The sequence below is a fragment of the Myotis davidii genome, unplaced genomic scaffold (genome assembly GCF_000327345.1).
Source record: "Myotis davidii unplaced genomic scaffold, ASM32734v1 scaffold458, whole genome shotgun sequence".
In the NCBI taxonomy this organism is placed as follows: domain Eukaryota; kingdom Metazoa; phylum Chordata; class Mammalia; order Chiroptera; family Vespertilionidae; genus Myotis; species Myotis davidii.
The window spans coordinates 1,875,782-1,896,081 of record NW_006289819.1 but is presented as its reverse complement, the minus strand read 5'-3'; the positions used below and the strand labels follow the sequence as shown (position 1 = coordinate 1,896,081).

Genomic DNA, 20,300 nt, shown 5'->3' with positions numbered 1-20,300 from the left:
CTTCTCCCGTTTGAGTCTGGGTCCCTAGAGACTCGCCCAGAACTGGAGCTCAGAATTTGAGACTCCCTCCCGATTGAAAACGACAACCACGCCCTCAGCTACCAGCCCGCTCCGCGAGTACCTCCGCACCTTTATATTTTCCACACTGCGCCTCCTCTGAGTCTCGTATGCTGTTCTCTTTCCTTCTAGTTGAAGAATTTCCCCTCAGCCAGTCTTCCTGTGGTTCTGGGCAATGTCCGTTCTGTCTTTTAGTTGTATTTTGAAGTGGTTGTTTGAGGCAGCTAACTCCCATGTTTACCTATACCGCCATCTTGGTTTCTCCAGCTTTGTACTCTTTTAAAAATTGTTTTAGCCCTAGCTGGTTTGGCTCAGTGGATAGAGCATCAGCCTGTGGACTGAAGGGTCCCGGATTTGATTCTAGTCAAGGGCACGTGCCCAAGTTGCGGGCCCGGTCCCCAGTGTGGGGCGTGCAGGAGGCAGCCAGCTGATCAATGATTCTCTTTCATCACTGATGTTTTACTCTCTCCTTCTCCCTCTCTGAAATCAATAAAAATATATTTAAAAAATTAGCTCTTTCTTGTATTTGACCTTCCTGATTGGCCTTTGTGTTCTTAGATGGCAGGAATTTTATGATACGTCGTGTGTGTGTGTGTGTTTGTGTGAGTGTGTATAAAATCTTACTGTAGCATAGCCCTTACATATCCTATATAATAAAAACCTAATATGCTAAGCGTTCAGTCGTCAGTTCAACAATCAAAGCATAATATGCTAATGATATGCTAAGGCTGCTCAACTGCTCGGTTTGACGTGCACTGACCACCAGGGGCTGACAGTCGACCGATTGCTATGATGTCCACTGACCACCAGGGGGCAGATGCTTTCTGCTGGGTCCAGCCGATCGGGATTGAGCGAGACCGGCCGGATACACCCTGGAGCCATCCTGCGGGCCCTACCCAGTTGGCCAACCTCCTGTGTCCCTCCCGGGCCCTGATCATGCACTGGTGGGACCCTCGGACTGATCTGCGCCCTCTTGCAATCCAGGACCCCCTCGGGATGTTGGAGGGCTGGTTTTGGCTCAATCCAGCAGGCCAGGCCGAGGGACCCCACTGGTGCATGAATTTGTGCACTGAGCCTCTAGTGTAATTATAAATTCTTGTTAAATGTTATAACACAGATTAAGTACCTACTTACTATATGTCTCATTATATTACTTTGACTCATAAAGTGTCAATTAGTCATACTGTTGGAAGGAGACAAGTTAAAGATGGTTCTCAATAGGGAACATCTGCAATATCAATTATATTCCAATTTATAATATACTTTTATATTAACTTTGAAAATATATGTGACTGATGCTTTGGGAATTTGAACAAAATAAAGCTACTCAGTGGAAACTTAATTGAGACAAATAGGATGACAGCGTAGTATAATAATAGTCCATCTTTATAGAATGAAATGTGAAGAATAATAACAGTAACTATTATTATCAACACCACCACCAGTAGCTAACATTTATAGAGTATTTACTATTTGCCAGTCACTGTTCGAAGTACTTTATGTCAATGAAGTTGTTATTCTCATTTTACAAATGAGGTATGGTAGAAAAACTACTGGATTAGCATTAGAGGATCTGGGATCTGTTTTTAGTTCTGTTAACTATCATGTGAAGTTGGGTAAGTCTTTTAACTTCAGCAGACCTTAGTTTTTCATTTTTAGATTGAAGGGATTGGTCTCCAATTTCTAGGGTACTTTGCTACTCTCTTGACATTCTGTGATTTCTAAATTATCTTGTCCCTTTGTTACACAAGTTCTTTTAACCTATTATATGTGGGAGCAAGCATTTCTCGTTGAGATTAGCGAGCAGATTGGTAAGTGTTTTTTTGTGTTTTTTTAAGCTAAAGGTGCTGGATAGAGGAATGTAAAGTTCAGTTTCCAGAGACATGCATTGACGAAGCCAGGGCTGTGAGGGCCAAGGCAGTCACCGTGGTTGCCAGGGCCGAGCCCCTTTCATGAATTTTGTGCATCGGGCCTCTAGTCCTATATAATTAAAGCCTAATATGCAGATAGACTGGACGGTGGAACGGCTGGTTGCTATGACACACACTGACCACCAGGGGGCAGAAGTTCAATGCAGGAGTTTCCCCGCAGTCCCAATCGCCCCATCGGTCCTGCCGGCCAACCCGTTGGTCCCTCCCTCCCTGCCGGCAGTCTCCGATTGGCCAATGTGGAATGGGAAACCAGGGGTGGGTGGTGGCAGATGCGGGTGGCTCCAGGCCAAGGCGGGTGCGAGCGAGTGGGGCCCTGATCGTCCTGCTGGTCGCCCCACACATAGAGGGTGATGAGAAAGCTGGAGTTTAGAAATATTAGCATTTTCATGGTCCCATAGCAAGTAACTGTTAGAATCAGTACTTGAACTCTAGTCTGCCTGACTCAAGAGCCTGTATTCTTTATCAGTTCTCCCAGAAGTTCAGATCCTAAGTGCATACCCCGTTGTTTTTTATCTGCAATCACTTGGGATGGACTTAGCCACACATTTTTTTCTTTTCAATGAGGCACTTTAAGTTTCTTACTTTGTTCTCTTTTTCCCCGATATTTTGATATAATTTAGAAGCTTTTCATTCTTCTTTACTTTATAGTCAGGGTCACTGTTCTTGCTTCTTTGATCCCAGGATAGAAAAGTTGGTACCTTCTGCTGAAAGTTCGCAATTCCATTGTGAAGTGTCATGCTTTTTTCCCCCCTGTACTTTTAATTCTTAGAAGAGCTTCCTCTCCAGAATGTGCTAACCTGTCAAATTTTGTTTTTCTTTTTTCCTTCTTTGGATTATAATGATCTAAAATTTTCAGCGTTGGAGTGAAATACATTACAGAATCCAGATCACTGGATGTTTAGATTAAACTTGTTCTTGAGCTTTTAATGCTGCTTTTCTTGCTGTCCTTTTATATGATTTAATGTCTTATATTTAATGTTCCCAGATCTTCAGTTAGTTTTCTTAAACTTGTTCATTGATTTGTTCATTTTACTAAACTTGATCTTAGCCAAAAGGCCGAGAAGCGATGATGATTTGTTCATTTTAAAAGATACTGCCTGGTCCTGTCTATCCTCCTTTTCTCCTGTTCATCATTGTCCTTGAGTTTGCATTCTTCTTTATTGTCAACGCCCCCAGCTAGTCTGTCTCTTTGATATTCCTGTCTATCCTTCTTTACTCTTTTTATCTTTTACCTGCTCAGCTCTACCTTATTTTCTCTGTGCAAATTCCTGAGCCTATTTCTTAGGTACTTTTCTGACCTCTTGCTTCTACTTTGTTTGTATGACTTCCTTAAAATTTGTGTAAAAGAAATACCAAATGTACAGTTTTTAAAGGGCCCTTATTGTTGGTGAGTAAAGGATGGCATCAGAATCACTCTGTGTTTACATATTGTGCTGTATCTTAAACATTTTAAAATCAAATTTGTTGTGTTTTGAAGAGGATAAAAGTAAGAAAAAGATTGGAAATGTTGATCTCTTAAATATTTGGTTTGGTTATTAACATATTCAATCTTTTCCCTCCAGATTTAACTCAGGCTTTCCCTCACTTTGGAACTCCTAGATTTGTGAATATTGGATATTTTGAGAAGCAGGGGTTCTTTCCTTGATACTGACTAAGGAGTCTATTTACCTTCAGGATGACATCTGAATTGGAGAGCAGCCTAACATCCATGGACTGGTTACCACAGCTCACCATGAGAGCAGCCATTCAAAAATCTGATGCTACACAAAATGCACATGGAACAGGAATTTCCAAGAAGAATGCACTCCTTGACCCAAATACAACTCTGGACCAGGAAGAAGTCCAACAGCACAAAGATGGGAAACCTCCTTACAGTTATGCCAGCCTCATTACATTTGCCATTAATAGCTCGCCCAAAAAGAAAATGACCCTAAGTGAGATTTACCAGTGGATTTGTGATAACTTCCCATATTATAGAGAGGCTGGCAGTGGTTGGAAGGTAAGGATTTTTTTAAATTTATATTTTTATGCTGTAAGCAATAACAATATTGGCATCTCTTGAAGATAAAGCTCTGTGTAGGCTTATATTTGAAGATGAAATTCTAATTACTAGTCATTTTTAGGGTATCAAAGGACATTAAGTGTTTTTAGTTAGTGAATATTTTTTTGGTAGAATATTGGTTTGTTAGAGCTTTATTATATTACTGACTCAGCATAAAATAAGAGCAGAGATAATGTAGCATTCACTGGAAAACAATATAGTTCAGGTAAGTTGACAGTGAGTCTAAGGTAAAATAAAATAATGTAGCATTGCAATTAGTACTGTTTTTATCATCCAAGATTTTTCAGAATATTTTTATTTTGAAAGAATTTTAGATTTATAGAAGAGTTACATTATTACTACAAAGGGTTTCCATATGTCCTTCACACTCTATATTAACATCTTTTATAACCACAGTACAGTGATCAAAACTAAGAAATTAATATTGGTACAATACTTTTGACTAAAACAGTACTTTTAAGTACTAAGTAAACAGAGTTTATTCACATTTTATTAGTTTTTCCACTCAACGTTCTTTTATGTTCCAGGATCCCACATTTCATTTAGTTGTTATGGCTCCTTTGTCTCCTCCAATTTGTAACAGTTCCTCAATCTTTTCTTGTTTTTACGACCTTTGACACTTTTGAAGAGTACTTATCAGGTACTTTGGACAATAATTCTCAGTTTGGAATTGTCTGATGTTTTCTCATAATTAGAGTGAGATAATGTATTTTGGGGCAGAATAATGCAAAGGTGATGTGTCCTTGTTTGTATATGGTATCAGGGGTACTTGATGTCACCATGTCTTATTGCTGGTAATGTTAACCTTGATTCTTTGGTTAACGTGGTATGTGCCACGTTTCTCAACTATAAAATTACTGTTTCTTACTTTGTAAATTATAAGATGTTTTGGGGAAATATTTTGAGGGCATTCAAGTACCCTGTTTTTTCTTAAACTATTGCTCATTAATTTTAGCATTTATTGGTGGATCATATCTATAGCAGTTTTTGTTTTTTAGTGGTGATTTTCTTTTTTTCTTTATTCCTTGTACACTTATTAATTGGGATTCTTCTGTAAGGAAGTGTCGCCTTTTCTTTCCCTTTTTATTTATTTATTTATTTAATCATTTGTAATGTTATGCTTTGATGGATATTTTATTATTTGTACTGTCATTGTTGCTCAAATTTTTACAGCTTTGGCCATTCGTAGCTCTTACAGGTTGGCGCCTTTTTTGTTGTTGTTGTTAATCCTCATCCGAGGATACTTTTCCATTTATCTTTTAGAGGGAGTGGAAGAGAAAGGGAAAGACAGAAACATCTATATGAGAGAAACACTTTGATTGGTTGCCTCCTGACCAGGGTCTGGGCTGGGGAGGAGCCACAACCAAGGTATGTGCCCTTGAATGGAATTGAACCCAGGACCCTTTGGTCCACAGGCCGGTCCTCTATCCACTGAGCCAAACCCGCTAGGACAAATTGAGAAATGTAGAATGCTGTGTTTTAAAGAGTTGAATAATTGTGCACATCTACTGTGTGTAAGCCATAAAAACACCCAATGAAAGTATTAAATAAAGGGTGTAGTTAATAATTGCTGTGAGAATTTAGAAGAGCTTATGGGAAGTATGATGAGGTTATGAATTGAGTGGTACAAAGCTTAAGTGCTATGAGAATACAAGGAAGGGAGAGACATTAGAAAACTATTGAGGAAATGGAATTTAACTATATTTTGAAGAAGACTATGATTTGGGGAGGTCTTTTTATTTTTTAAAAAAATATATTTTATTGATTTTTTACAGAGAGGAAGGGAGACGGATAGAGAGTTAGAAACATCGATGAGAAACATCGATCAGCTGCCTCTTGAACACCCCCTACTGGGGATGTGCCCGCAACCAAGGTACATGCCCTGACCGGAATCGAACCTGGGACCCCTCAGTCCCCAGGCCGACGCTCTATCCACTGAGCCAAACCAGTCAAGGCTTTTATTTTATTTTTTAAATATGTTTTTATTGATTTCAGAGAGGAAAGAAGAGGGAGAGAGAGATAGAAACATCCATGATGAGAGAAAATCATGAATCGGCTGCCTCCTGCAAGTCCCCCACTGGGGATCCAGCCCTTGACTGGAATCGAACCTGGGACCTTTCAGTTCGCAGGCCGACGCTCTATCCACTGAGCAAAACCAGCTAGCGCTGGGGAGGTCTTTTTAATAGCTTCCAGGAAACAATTGTAGGGGTTCTTAGTAGAGAACAGAAGAGTTGGGATGGAGCCAGAAGGTATCAATCCCATGAGTTCATAAATGCTGAGCCGGAGAGCTTGATCCAAATTTGGTAGGTAATCCTGTCCTATATAATAAAAGCCTAATATGCTCAGTGTCTGACCGTTCGACCACTTGCTATGACGTGTACTGACCACTGGTAGGTTAACTTACTGCTGGGGTCTGGCTGATTGGGACTGGGTGAGATGGGCTGGACATGCCCTTGAGCCCTCCTGCTGTCCCTCCGCCACCTGGATCGTGCACCAGTGGAGTCCCTTGGCCTGGCCTGTGCCCTCCTATAATCCGGAACCCCTCGGGGGATGTCAGAAAACCAGTTTCAGCCAGATCCCCACAGGCCAGGCCCAAGGACCCCAGTGGTGCATGAATCTGTGCACCAGGCCTCTAGTCATACATAAAGTTCGGTTATATATCTCATTTACCTGTCTGACCTCAGCTTCTGCTGAAGTGTAAGTCCACCTGAGAGAGCCAAATCCAGTCTACTGAATTTTTGGTTCTGCTCAGCCCAAATCATGGTATGAAACTGGGTTAGAAGTAGTGATACAATTTCAATTGGTACATGCATGATTTAGATACAATGACGAAAGAAGGTTAAAAGAGGAGAAATGGGAGTGGATGGAGCAGGATGATGTTGCTTTTTTTTTTTAATTTATTGATTTTTTTTACAGAAAGGAAGGGAGAGGGTCAGAGAGTTAGAAACATCAATGAGAGAGAAACATCGATCAGCTGCCTCCTGCATACCCCCGACTGGGGATGTGCCCACAACCAAGGTACATGCCCTTGACCGGAATGGAACCTGGGACCCCTCAGTCCGCAGGCCAACGCTCTATCCACTGAGCCAAACCGGTTAGGGCTGATGTTGCTTTTAGAACTAAAAGATATACTAGAGAGATTATTTTGTCCATTCTGTTGCTTTAGGTAGACCTTTAATATTTTCAGAGATAGGTGTTTCATAATTATTCTTTTAAAAAGTTTCTTCCAGACTGGCTGGTGTGGTTCAGTGGTTGAGCGTTGACCCATGTACCAAGAGGTCACAGGTTTGATTGCCTATCAGGGCTGGGTTGCAGGCTTGACCTCCAGTAGGGGGTGCATGCAGGAGGCAGCTGATCCATGTTGATGTTTCTCATCGATGTTTCTATCTCTTCCTTTCTCCTCTAAAATCAATAAAAATGTATTTTTTAAGAAAAGTTTCTTCCACCCAATTTTAGGTGCCTAGAACTTGCCGTGATCAGTTTTAAATTTATTTTTGTAAACATAGAAATATTTTGAGCATTTCAAAGGTAGACAAATGGAAACTGGTTTTCTTCCTCCTTTGTTCAGGTCCTATCTCTTTTTTCAGGTTTTACTTTCTGTTCTTTGTCCTTAGATTGTTTAGCACACTCCTACAATCTGCTACTCACTGTATCTTCTTTAGATATGGAGGAGATGGGTTAGGGGAAAATGGGAAATCATTCAGTTTGTATTGGTTGAAGTAGGCTAAGAATGATCCTAAAGTAGCTGTCAGTCACCTTTCCAGAAATGTAGAGCCAACTGAAGTCACCCAGAGGAGGAAATGTGCTCATGGTCATGCAAAAGGATTGAAATAGAATTTTAATATTTAGGTAAAACTCAATTTTCTTTCAGGCCATTGAAGGGAAATTACATATTAAAAATAACTCTAAATATTTCATAAGAGTTTAAAAAACATTCTCTGAATTTTCCATAATTAAATGATTTTATAATCTGAACTATATGTAAAGGAATTTAAGTTTTGGTGCTATTCACCTTACTAAAGAAAATTAACCTATTATGTTATTGGAGTATAGGGTAATAAAAAGAAAAATACAAGAGTGTTATTGTGTATGTGAGGGTGTATTATGCTATTTTTTTATGTGGGGGAAAAATAAAAATATGTATTTGTTTATTGTTATAAAAAAAGAAACAAGAATAATAAATGAGAAACAAACACTAGAGGCCCGGTGCACAAAATTCGTGCATGAGTAGGGTCCTGAGGCCTGGCCTGTAATAAGGGCTGATCTGTGGGGCAACCAGCAGGGCATTTGAGGGGCCCCCTGCTGGCACCTGCCTTGGCCAGCCTGGTGCCACCCACTCGCTGGCCCCGTCCCCTGCTGCTGCCACCTGTTGCATCCCTCTGTGGGAGGCGACTGGTGGGGTGATCGGGGGGGAGGGGCCGCTGGCATATGCCCTGGCTGGCCTGGGGGCTGGGGACAGCTCCTGTGTTGAGTGTCTACCCCCGGGTGGTCAGTGCGCATCATAGTGATTGGTCATTCCACCAGTCATTCCATCGTTTGGTCGATTTGCATATTAGGCTTTTATTATATAGGACTAGAGGCCTGGAGATGGCAGTGGAGTAGGTGAGTTACACTCACCTCCTCCAAGGACCGAAATAGAATTACAGTAAAACCTCAATTTTGCAGATCTCAATTTAACAGACTTTGGATTTAATGGACAAAATGTCCAGTCCATATATCAAATGTGAAAATTAACACCCTATTAATTTTAAAATGTTTTTAACCAAGAGTTGCTTATAATTAAATTAATAGGTTAATTTTTTGTTATTATTTCACTGTTATTTTTGTTTGTTTCCGTTAATCCTTACCAGAGGATATTTTTTCCCCCATTGATTTTTAGAGAAAAGGAGAGAAGGAGAGAAAGAAACATAGATATAAGAAAGACACATCGAGGGGAGTTGTGGCACTGCCCCCTGTAACACACAGAGCAGGGCCGATCAGGGGGTTGGGACACTTCCCCCTGTCACACACAGAGCAGGGCCGGTCAGGGGGTTGGGGAGCTCCCCCCTGTCATGCACAGAGCAGGGCCGATTAGGGGGTTGGGGCACCTTCCCCTGTCACGAACAGAGCAGGGCGAATAGGGAGGTTGTGGCCTTTCCCCCTGTCACACAGCCGCAGGGTGATCGGGGTTTGGATGCTGACCCCTGTCACACTGCTCCAGGGGCCAGGAGGCCTCGCGGCTCTGCTGATCCCAGTGCTGGGAGGCATGTTACCCTTTTAGTATATAGGATAGAGGCCTGGTGCATGGATGAGGGCCGGCTGGTTTGCCCTGAAGGGTGTCCCGGATCAGGGTGGGGGTCCCGCTTGGGTGCCTGGCCTGCCTGGATGAGGGGATGATGGCTGTTTGCAGCTGGTCACACCCCCCTTCAGGGTGGGGGTCCCCACTGGGGTGCCTGGCCAGTCGGGGTGAGGGGCTGAGTGCCATTTACAGGCTGGCGGGTGACTGAAGCTCCCAACCTCTTCTTTTTTTCTTTTTTTTGTTATTCTGGGATTTATTTACCTTCTATGGCTGTCACTGGAGCTGAGAGCCGGCTTTAGCTCTGAGGCTCGGCTCCAGCTCTGAGACCTCAGCTGCTAATCTGGGTTTGTTTGGGTTCTATAATTGAAACACCGTTTCAACTCCAGCTCTGAGTCCGGCTGGCTGAAAGCAGGTTTCTGTGGTTTGTTTAGGTTCTATAATTACAACATTGTTTCTTAGAGTGCAAGCTCAGAGGCCGGCAGCGGCAGGCGGGGAACCTTGGCTTCCTCGGTCACTGGAGCAAGCAAGCCTCCTGTTTGCTTCAGCTGCCTGGCTGCCGGCTACCATCTTGGTTGGCAGTTAATTTGCATATCTTGCTGATTAGCCAATGGGAAGGGTAGCGAAGTTACGGTTAATTACCATGTTTCTCTTTTATTAGCTAGGATAGGATAAACTATTTTTATATCAAATGATTGTGATTTTGTTTTTGTACCTTTACTGGTAACCTGTTGTTGAGAAGATTGCATAAAAAAACAAGGCTAAATCTCCTTCCTGAAAGGTAGAATGTCATTGGCCTGGTGCACAAAATTAGTGCACTAGGGGGTGTCCTTCAGCTCGGCCTGCACCCTCTCCAATCTGGGGCCTCTAGGGGGATGTCCAACTGCTGGTTTAGGCCCAATTCTACAGCCAGTCAGACATTCCTCTCACAATCCAGGACTGTTATGAATCGTAATGTAAATATCTGATATGCAGGATATATTTTCATTGTTACAAATTGAACATAAAGCATAGTGATCAATCACAAACACAATATGTAATTATGTATGTGTTTTCTGATGGTCTTAGGCGACCCCTGTGAAAGGGTTGTTCAACCCCCAAAGGGGTCGCAACCCACAGGTTGAGAACCACTGCTATAGAGGATGGATGGAACTGAGATAGAAGGGATATAGAAGGGATTAAGATTTCAAGTATACCTTTTTACATAGTTTTGAGTGTGGAACCATGTGTTTTACCTAAAAGTGCCCTGGCCAATTTTGCTCAGTGGTTAGAGTGTGGGCCTGCAGACTGAAGGTTGCAGGTTGGATTCCATTCAAGGGCTGTCAAGTTGCAGGGTCAATCCCCAGTCCAGGTTGGTGCGAGTGTGGCAGGCAACCAATTGATGTATCTTTCTTACGTTGATGTTTCTTTCTCTGTCTCTCTCACTCCTTTCCGCTCTGTCTAAAAATCAATGAAAAAAATACCCTCGGGTGAAGATTAAGAAAACACACACACACATACACACACACACACACACACACACGTAAATAGGAAAAAAAAGGATGGGAAAAGGAAACCTTAAAACTAAATATAAGCAGACACAAATAAGCCTTACATCATATCAAATGGGTATGTAAATCACAAGAAAAAAATTCAAGACACTTTTGGAAAGAGCTTCCTGACTATATACCTTCATAGGATTTATACTAAGGATTAAAGGAATTGCCAAGAAATCATGAACTTTACTTAGTAGATTTGTAGTGATATTTTGCTAGAGTCAGTCTGTATCTCCAATAGCTCTAAGAAAAGAAGTTGGGAGAAATTCTGAAACTATTTTATGTACTCGGTAGTGTAGAACAAATGAGTATAAGTATTGATGTTTTGGGAAACCAGGCCTCTTACAGTATAGGAAGAGAAATACAGGTAGGAATATAGTTGTTGATTTGAATTGGAGGTACCAATTTAAATTCAAGTTTAAAATAAAAATCTCGTGTAGTGTTTTCAAAATTTAGATTTCTGGGTTACACCTTCAGTGAGACCTAATGCAATACTATCTGAAATTCAGAAAGGATTTTCCTAAAGAAGTGTTGTTTAAACCATGAACAAATTGAAAGTTAAGTAGACTCAATCAGATGAAGGGATGGAGTAAGACTGAGGGCAATCTTTGCAGAGGGAGCAACAAATGGAAAACCTAGAGATGAGAGAACATTGGAGGGGATAAGTATAGACAGTAAGGTAAGGTCAGATGATGAAGAGCCTTTGGAGGCTTTGTTAAGGATTTTGGATTTTATCCTTAGTGCAATGGAAAATTGTTGAAAGGTTTTAAGTGAAAGGGTAACATCAGATTTACTTTGTGAAGAGATAATTGCCTGCAAGGTGGAGAATGGTGAAGGAAGGGCAAAAAGAGGGAAGTGGAGGATGGGCACCAGTTAGGTAGCTATTGTACTACATTTGGTGAGACTGGTGCCTGGACTGGGATAGTAACAGAAGAGTTGGAATACAATAGGTAGATCAAAGATGGGTTTAATAAGATTTGGTGACATTTGTTATATATGGTGAGAAGGAAGAAGGATGTTAAGGATGTCTTAGAGGTTTCTGATTGAAACTTGTATGTGAATAATTCTTTCAGTGAAAAGGGAAAACGGGAAGATGATCACACTGGAAATAAAGATTGGTTTAGTTTTAAACATGTTGAATTTGAGGTGTTTCTGGAGATGTCTAGTACTGTGGTCGGCAAACTGCGGCTCGAGAGCCACATGCGGCTCTTTGGCCCCTTGAGTGTGGCTCTTCCTAAGCCTTAGGAGTACCCTAATTAAGTTAATAACAATGTACCTACCTATATAGTTTAAGTTTTAAAAATTTGGCTCTTAAAAGAAATTTCAGTCGTTGTACTGTTGATATTTGACTCTGTTGACTAATGAGTTTGCCGACCACTGGTCTAGTAGATGTTTGAAAATATGTTAGGAACTTGGGAGAAAGTCCTAGTTTGGAGATTTAGATAGATTTAAGTGTCATAGGTGGTCATTGAAGCCATGATTATTGATGAGATTGCCTAGGAAGCAAATGTAGAAATGAAAAAAGGACATAGGGCAGAGCCTTAAAGACTTCCAGTATTTCAGCTTTTTAGAGATGTGTTCTTTCCCTGAAACCATTTAGAAAATAGACTGTCTTGATTTCTTCTGACCATCTCATTTCCAACTCACCCCTACCCCCTTCTTGAACTTTTAAGGTAGATTGATGCACTTCAGTTTGTTTAATTAGCTCTTTCTTTTTATTGTCTTTTCAATTTGGCTTGAGTATATGATTCCAATTTATCTCCATTATTATTTTATTTGTTATACCTCTAACTAAATTTTGCTAATGATTGCTGTAGGGTTTTCCAGACCCATCTTTAGCTTATCACATTCTATCTTCAAATATAGCATTTTTTGTATAGTGGAAGAATTTTATAAATTTTACTAGAGGCCCAGTGCATGTAATTTGTGCAAGAGGCTCGGCCCTCGCAGCCCCAGCTGCCTTGGCTGGCTCTCACAGCCCCGGCTTTGTCCGGAAGGTCGTCTGGATGGTTGTCTGGATGGTCGTTCTGCTGTTTTGTTGTTCTGCTGTTCGGTCTAATTAGCCATAGTAGCTCTTTATTATAGAATAATTTTAATTCCTCTGACCCATCCTTTGTGCTACAATAGCATCCATTTTATTTGTACATTTTGTAAACCCCATAATAAATTATGTTAACAGTTACCTTTTAAAGGCATAAATAAGAAAAAGTGTTTTTTAAAATTTGCCTCCCTTTTTACAACTTCTGGAACTCCTTATTTTATTTTTTTGTCAATACAAGTTTCCACTTGGTATCATACTTCTGCCTAAAGAACTTCCTTATAAAATTGCCAGCCAACTGGCAATTAATTATTTCAGCTTTTGTGTGTCTGGAAGTCTTTGTTTTGCTTTAATTTTGGGGAAGTATTTTCACTGGGTATAAAATTGACAGTTTTAAAAATTTTGGTGTTTTAAAAATGTTATTCTGTCTTCTATCTTGCATAGTTTTTGAGATATTTGCTATAATCCTTATCTTTTTTTTTCTGTATGTAATCTTTTTTACTCTTGCTGCCTTCAATGTACTCTTTTCAGTTTGATTTTCAGCATTTTGATTAATGAACATAAGTGTGTGGATTTTATATTCTGCTTGGTCTTCTCTGAAATTCTTTTCATCTGTGATTTGATGTCTTGTGTTATTTTTCGAAGATTCTTGACTGTTACTTCAATTTTTTTTTGCCTCATTGCTTTCTTTTCTCTCCTTCTGGGACTCAGATTACTTGTATTGTTCCATAGTCTTGGATGATGATAATGATGATGATGTTGTGTGTGTGTGTCAGTTTATATGATTTCTATTGATTGATCCTCAAGATATCTGAGCCTCTCCATAGTTGTGTCCAGTCTACTGATGAGTCCATCTGGGGAATTCTTTATCTTTGATCATGTGTTCTTTCATTCACATTTGACTCTTTTCTTATAGTTTCCACAACTCTGTTGAAATTCCCCATCTCTTTATGCAAGTTACCACTTTTTTCTACTTGGTATTCTATATAATAAAAGGCTAATATGCAAATTGTCCCCTCTACTGGGAGTTCGACCATGGGATGGGGCTGGCTGGCCAACCGCCCTTGGCCCCTCCCCTTGGCTGGTCGGATCCTACCTGAGCACGAATTTGTGCACCAAGTCTGTAGTTTTAACATATTAGTTATAGTTATTTTAAAGTTCTTATCTGATAGTTCTAACACCTGAGTCATCTCTCAATTGGATTTTGTTTCTTATCTCTTGACAATGGTTTTTCCCCCCCATGCTTTTCTATCTCTTGAAATTTTTGATTGAGTGCCAGATAGATGTGGAGACTGAGATAAATAGTATTATAAATACTATTTATAAATGGACAAGCATCTTTCATCCAAGGTCATTTTTGTGGGGAGTTGAATCAATCAGTACTTGCACTGGATATGGGTTTTGTTGTTTATATCTTTGTTCTCAGTATACTGCAGACTTTACATTTCTCCAGCAGTAGGCTCCTATTACTTTGGGCTAGGAATGGAGGGCTTAGGTCAGTGATGGCGAACCTATGACACACGTGTCAGACGTGACACGCAAACTCATTTTTTTTGGTTGATTTTTCTTTGTTAAATGGCATTTAAATATATAAAATAAATATCAAAAATATACATCTTTGTTTTACTATGGTTGCAAAGATCAAAAAATTTCTATATGTGACACAGCACCAGAGTTAAGTTAGGGTTTTTCAAAATGCTGACACGCCGAGCTCAAAAGGTTCGCCATCACTGGCTTAGGTGCTTGTAGGCTTTTCTCAGTTTTCCTGCTTTCTTTTTAGATTTTAGGTGTCTGTCCATCTTGCTACAGGTAGGGATGAGAGACATGCTTCTACCTCTTCTCTATCAGATTGTTTCTGCTTATTACTCACTAGTAGGGTTGGGGGTTTTACCTGATGTTTTAATTCAGCTTCAGTCTTACTCAGGCCCTTGGACTTGGGAGTGTGGCTTTTTTAGTGTTTCTTTCCTTCAGCCAGACTAGCCTTCTATCTGTAATTGCTTTTGGGATAATTTTCTGCCCCTCCCTCAGCTAAGGTATTTTTGCACTGTCCCAGAGGTAAAAGGATTTTGCTTCTACTCTTCTCCCATCAGCAGTAGATCTTTGCCTATGTCCTGGGAAGGGGTTTCCTATCCCTCCCTACAGGCAGAAGTTTTTTTCCCCCCATTCTTCCTTAGAAGCAGTCTTTGCCAGAGTCTTATGAGTGAGAGATTTTGCTGCCCCTACCTTAAGTTTTTTGCTTTGTAATACCTGTAGAAGGAGGCATGGCTTTGTCTCCTACCTTATGCCTGTCAGTTGCCTCTTTGCTGCCTATGCAGTAAAGGAGACTTTCTTTGGTCTCTTTTCCTCCCCCCCCCCTTTTTTTTCCCCCCCCCCCCCCCCCCAGTCTTTCTTGTGAACATATGGTGACGGTGCATGGAGAAGAGCTTGAAAGTGAATGGGAGCTTCTCTTGTGTCTGGGAACCTTGTTGCCAGGGGTGGGGAACCTCCGGCCTGTGAAGTCATTTGGTCTGGCCCTGCCAAGGCAACCACAGGCAGGATTCAAAATTCAGTAAGTCTAGGAGCTTTTTCTCATAGCAACATAAATTTATATTAAATTAATTATATTAAGCGAATGATGCTATAAATATTCAAATGGCCCTTGGCAGAAAAAAGGTTCCCCAGCCCTGCTTTAAACTGACAGATTAGCTCATGCTCGGACTTTCAACTTTTAGCTAATTTCTTAGATGGTGGTCACTTCTTTCTCCCAGGCTCTGCTCAAAGGTGAGACAGTTTGTCCCCGTTCTCTCTGAATGGGCCAATCCCTCTCAGGAATTTCATTTTTTGGGCTGCCTTGCAACCTCAGCTTTCTAAGGCTGTTCAGATAGGTGTGATTTGGGGAGGGAGTGGACTAACCCATTGTTTTTTCATTGTTTGGGAGAGGTCATCATTCTTGGTAGCTATCTACTTCCCAAGCAGAAGGGGACTCCCATTCATAAGTTTTGAATTGATGTTTTGGTAATAAGATAGGTTTGGAGGATTTCATTAAGAAGAAATGGCCTTTGGGTATTTTCTTTAAAAATTGTGACATAGTCCTACTTATTAATGAAAGATTTCTTCTTTCACAGATTTTTTTCCAAGTGCATTTTCCTGCCATCTAAGATGGTTATTTTTTGTTTGTTTTTGTATTGATTTTAGAGAGGAACGGAGAGGGAGGGAGAGATAGAAACACCAATGATGAGATAGAATCATTGATTGGCTGCCTCCTGCACCAGCCCCACTGGGGGGTTGAGCTCGCAACCCGGGCTTGTGTCCTTGACCAGAATCGAACCTGAGACCTTTCAGTCCGCAGGCTGACGCTCTATTCACTGAGCCAAACCAGCTAGGACTAAGGTGGTTATTTTCTTCCTGCGACATTGAGAAACCTAGATGTTCTTGCTAGCCCTTTGTAGTTAGTGTCTTCTTTCTGTTTTTATTTCTTATAGATTGCAGTGAGAACCTCATTGGTGTCTGTATGCTCTTGTAATGCAGCAGTGGAATTATTTGTTTTGAATTTTTAACTCATTAAAAAGTGATAATGCATGTGCTTTATAGATCATTTGAACTGCAGAAAAGAGGAAAATAATCATCACATATAATTCTATGTAAAAAAGCTATTAACATTTTGCATTTTGACTTGTTTCCAAGAATGAATGAATTAATCACAATTAAAGTCATAATGTGTATATAATTTTATACTTAGCATTTAATACTTAATATTAATCATAGGCATCTCCCTGCATTATTAAAAGTTCTTAATAAACATTTAAAATGGGACATATCATCCATTATTTGGAATTTTGTAACATTCACCAGAAACTTTCAGTAACTGCTTTCTTTTGTAGCATTCATAATTTGAAAATCAAAAAGGTTTAAATTTGAAGCTCATTTAAAAAGCTTACTCTATTTGTAATTGTATCCCAGTGCACAGAGATATTTAGATTTCTGACTTTGTTTTTTAAAGGTGGGTTTTACTTTTTGGATTCCAGTGACTGTATGGTTTTTCTTCTTTAATTTTAGAATTCCATACGACATAATCTGTCTCTGAACAAGTGTTTCCTTAAAGTGCCTCGATCCAAGGATGACCCTGGAAAGGTAGGATTTGTTTTCTTAAAATAATTGGATTCTTCATTATATCTATTGGCATGTTTGTACCTAAGATATACCTGTTAAATCAAGAAAAACAATTGGAATGAGAGCATTCCGGTTCATTGATCAGGACTATTTGTGAAAATAGCAAGTCCTCCTTCAGCCCACTCCCACCTACCCTGCCCCTATCCTGCCCGCCGTATCCCCATTTTAGTTGGTATGCTTCAAGGACCAGCGGCAGGGAGAACTTTCTTTTTAAACAGTGGGAAACTAGCTAGTGTAGAGCTGGTCCTCTGTTATAGTTTGCTGTTTCTAATCTAGTTTTTGTTTGGTTATTTTCTTAAGTGTATGTATTAAATTTGGTTTTTGAACTGCTTGTTAGGAACCACACTTTATTAAGTATTACATACAAGAGGTGGGTTTGTATGTAATTGAAAACTGGAAGTAATTTTTACCCTGAAGTTTTTTCTGTTATTTCCTTCTTTTCTTAGTTGCTGTTTTTTCCTCTTCATTCCATTTATCTCCTGCCACCATTATTACATTTTTAGTATTTTATCTATAGAGACTTGTTTGTTTCAATAGCCTTGTCAACTGCAGTGTGGCCTGAACTTGGTAGTAGTTGCTTGATTTCTAAACTCAGTATTTGCTTGGACCCTATTTGGTTGTCATGATAAATTATTAGATTAGGACTTTGAGACAGTGTATCTGTTAGCAAGCATGCATTCTTGTTTGGATGTTTGCACTTCTTATCTTCTTTAAGCTAAGTGTCTCTGGAAAAAAATTTCTAAAATGAAAGCCTGGTCATATTATCACCCTGCTTAAAAGTACTCCCCAGTGTTCTGTAGATATTTCTTTTATAAAATATCCTTTACTATATTTTTCTTGATCTGCCTTTCTAGCTATGCTTCACCCCATTCAAGACCCACGGTAAGGAATTACTTGGTTTCTCAAACATGCTTTTCAAATGGTCTTCTTTTTATAAAAAATATTTTTATTGATTACAGAGAGGAAGGGAGTGGGAGATATAGATAGAAACATCAATGATGAGAGAGAATCATTGATCGGCTGCCTCCTGCACGCCCCTTACTGGGGATCGAGCCCGCAACCTGAGCATGTGCCCTTGACTGGAATCAAATCTGGGACTCTCTAGTCCACAGGCCAACGCTCTATCCACTGAGCCAAACTAGCTAGGGCCATCAGATGGTCTTCTCTTAATGTGCAAAGTCCTTTCTCTACTTGTCTGGCCTACTCTTTGTCTTTATGATTGAGCTTCAACATTACTTCTCTGAGGCTAACACCCCCCACACACCCACACACACCAAATGAATTTGTTGTTCCCTCTTTTGAATTCCTGTTACTTTGTCATCAGTGTAACAGCTCCTAACTAGTTTTTCTCTCCATGGACTTATTTCTGATTTATAGCAACTTTCACATAGTAGCCAGCGATCTTTAAAAAAAAAAGTTAACCTAATCATATGTATTCTTTGTTTAAAATCTTAATTGGTTATCTACTATCCTTAGGTTAAAGTCTAAATTATGAGGGTAGGGATCATCTATATATATATATAAAAGCCTAAGATGCTAATTGTCCCTGCAACTGTTTGACCGGTCGAGCAACTGCTATGATGCGCACTGACCACCAGGGGGCAGACACTCCAACTGGTAGGTTAGCTTCCTGCTGTGGTCCGGCTGATCGGGACTGGGCGAGACGGGCTGGACATGCCCTGGAGCCCTCCCGCGGTCCCTTCCCGGCCCTGCTTGTGTGCCGTTGGGGTCCCTTGGCCTGGCCTGTGCCCTCTCGCAATCTGGGACCCCTTGGGGGTGTCAGAGAGCCGGTTTCGGCCTGATCCCCACTGGCAAGGTCAAGGGAACCCGCTGGTGCACAAATATGTGCACCAGGCCTCTCAGGTATGTATATAGTTTACTTGTTAGCTCCAGTTACTTGTGCAGTGGCTGGTGGCACTGAAGAGAATGAATATATTGTATTCTTTGCTAGATGGCTAATTTCTTAAGGTTAGAGATGGAGAGTTATAAATTTCTATTGAAAGCAGGCACTCTTAAAAAACTAATGTTTTATAGCACCTACTATGATTTGCCCATTAAGTTGGTTCTTAATAAGATTGAATAGGTTATTATAATAGTTTTCTTATTTGACCTAGTTTATTATTTGCCTGTGTTCATAACTCTCTAGGATTGAGACTAGGCATTGGTAAAATTTTTCTTTCCTTTAAAGCAGGCTTATTATAAAAAAGGAATTACAAATTTTTATATTTCATTGCAATTTTCTATGGACAGTGAGTATATACGAATCTGACAGAAAGGGTTCTTAAGAGTTTAGGAATTACCTATTTTATTAGAGTTCTATAAAGCAACTAATTAGATTCAGTAAACATGTGGCTTAGATTTAATTTTTAAAAGAGGATTAAGTCATTTTAAAAAACCCACACATGAAAACTATGTTATGTACTAAATTTATTTATTTATTTTTAAAATTTTTTTTATTGATTTTTTTTTTTTGAGAGGAAGGGAGGGGGAGAGAAACATCAATGTGAGCAAAACATCGATGGGCTGCCTCCTGCACGCCCACTACTGGGGATTGAGCCAGCACCTTAGGCATATGCCCTGATTGGTAGTTGAACCTGCAACGTTTTGGTGTAAAGTATAACGCCCCACCAACTGAGCCACTCCAGCCAGGGCTATTTATTGTTGACAGTATTACAGATGTCCCCCATTTCCTGCTTCTTTATCCCCTTCCACCAGCCCCCGCCCCACCCCAGGCCTTCTCCACGCTATTGTCTGTGTCCATGGGTTACACATATATGCATGTATGTTCTTTGGTTAACTCTTTTCGTCTCCTCCATTATGTACTAAATTTCAACCAATTGGAGATTTTTTTTTTTTTAAACCTGCTGTCAAGTTTTCTTTTGTGCAGAACTTAAAAGCTTTTCTCCACCTTAGTCAACTAATACCATGGAGTTAAGGGAGATGTAGAAAGACATATATTACTCTTTACAACTATTCTTTTTGAATGAAGATTGTCTTACTGATGTGCAACCAAAACAAAATACAGAAGTAAATTGAATTCTGAGAGGTAAATAAAAGCTTTCGATTTTTACCATTAGTCTAATATTAAACTTGTTTTTATCAAAACACATTATTGTTCTCATTGGTTTTGGTCATAATTGTAAATATCGTAAAGTACATTTAAACTAAAAGAGTCATTTTAATTTTCACTCTCAAGGTGAGATTTTAATATCCATTGTCCTTACTGATTTTGATCAGAAATAAATGTAATCTG

The 20,300-nt window shown here is 40.0% G+C and overlaps 1 protein-coding gene across 3 annotated transcripts in view; it reads left to right on the top strand.

Annotated features, from left to right (window-relative positions):
• The window catches only part of FOXJ3 (forkhead box J3), a 134,097-nt gene that overhangs the window by 50,535 nt on the left and 63,262 nt on the right, over positions 1–20,300 (top strand). For 2 of the 3 annotated variants that reach the window (XM_006762576.2, XM_006762577.2), the window contains exons 3-4: positions 3,663–3,987; positions 16,934–17,008. In XM_006762576.2, coding sequence (XP_006762639.1) covers positions 3,663–3,987; positions 16,934–17,008 — 400 coding nt within the window. Of the gene's footprint in view, positions 1–3,550; positions 3,988–16,933; positions 17,009–20,300 lie in introns of all 3 variants that reach the window. The other variant, XM_015563174.1, reaches the window with a different exon arrangement.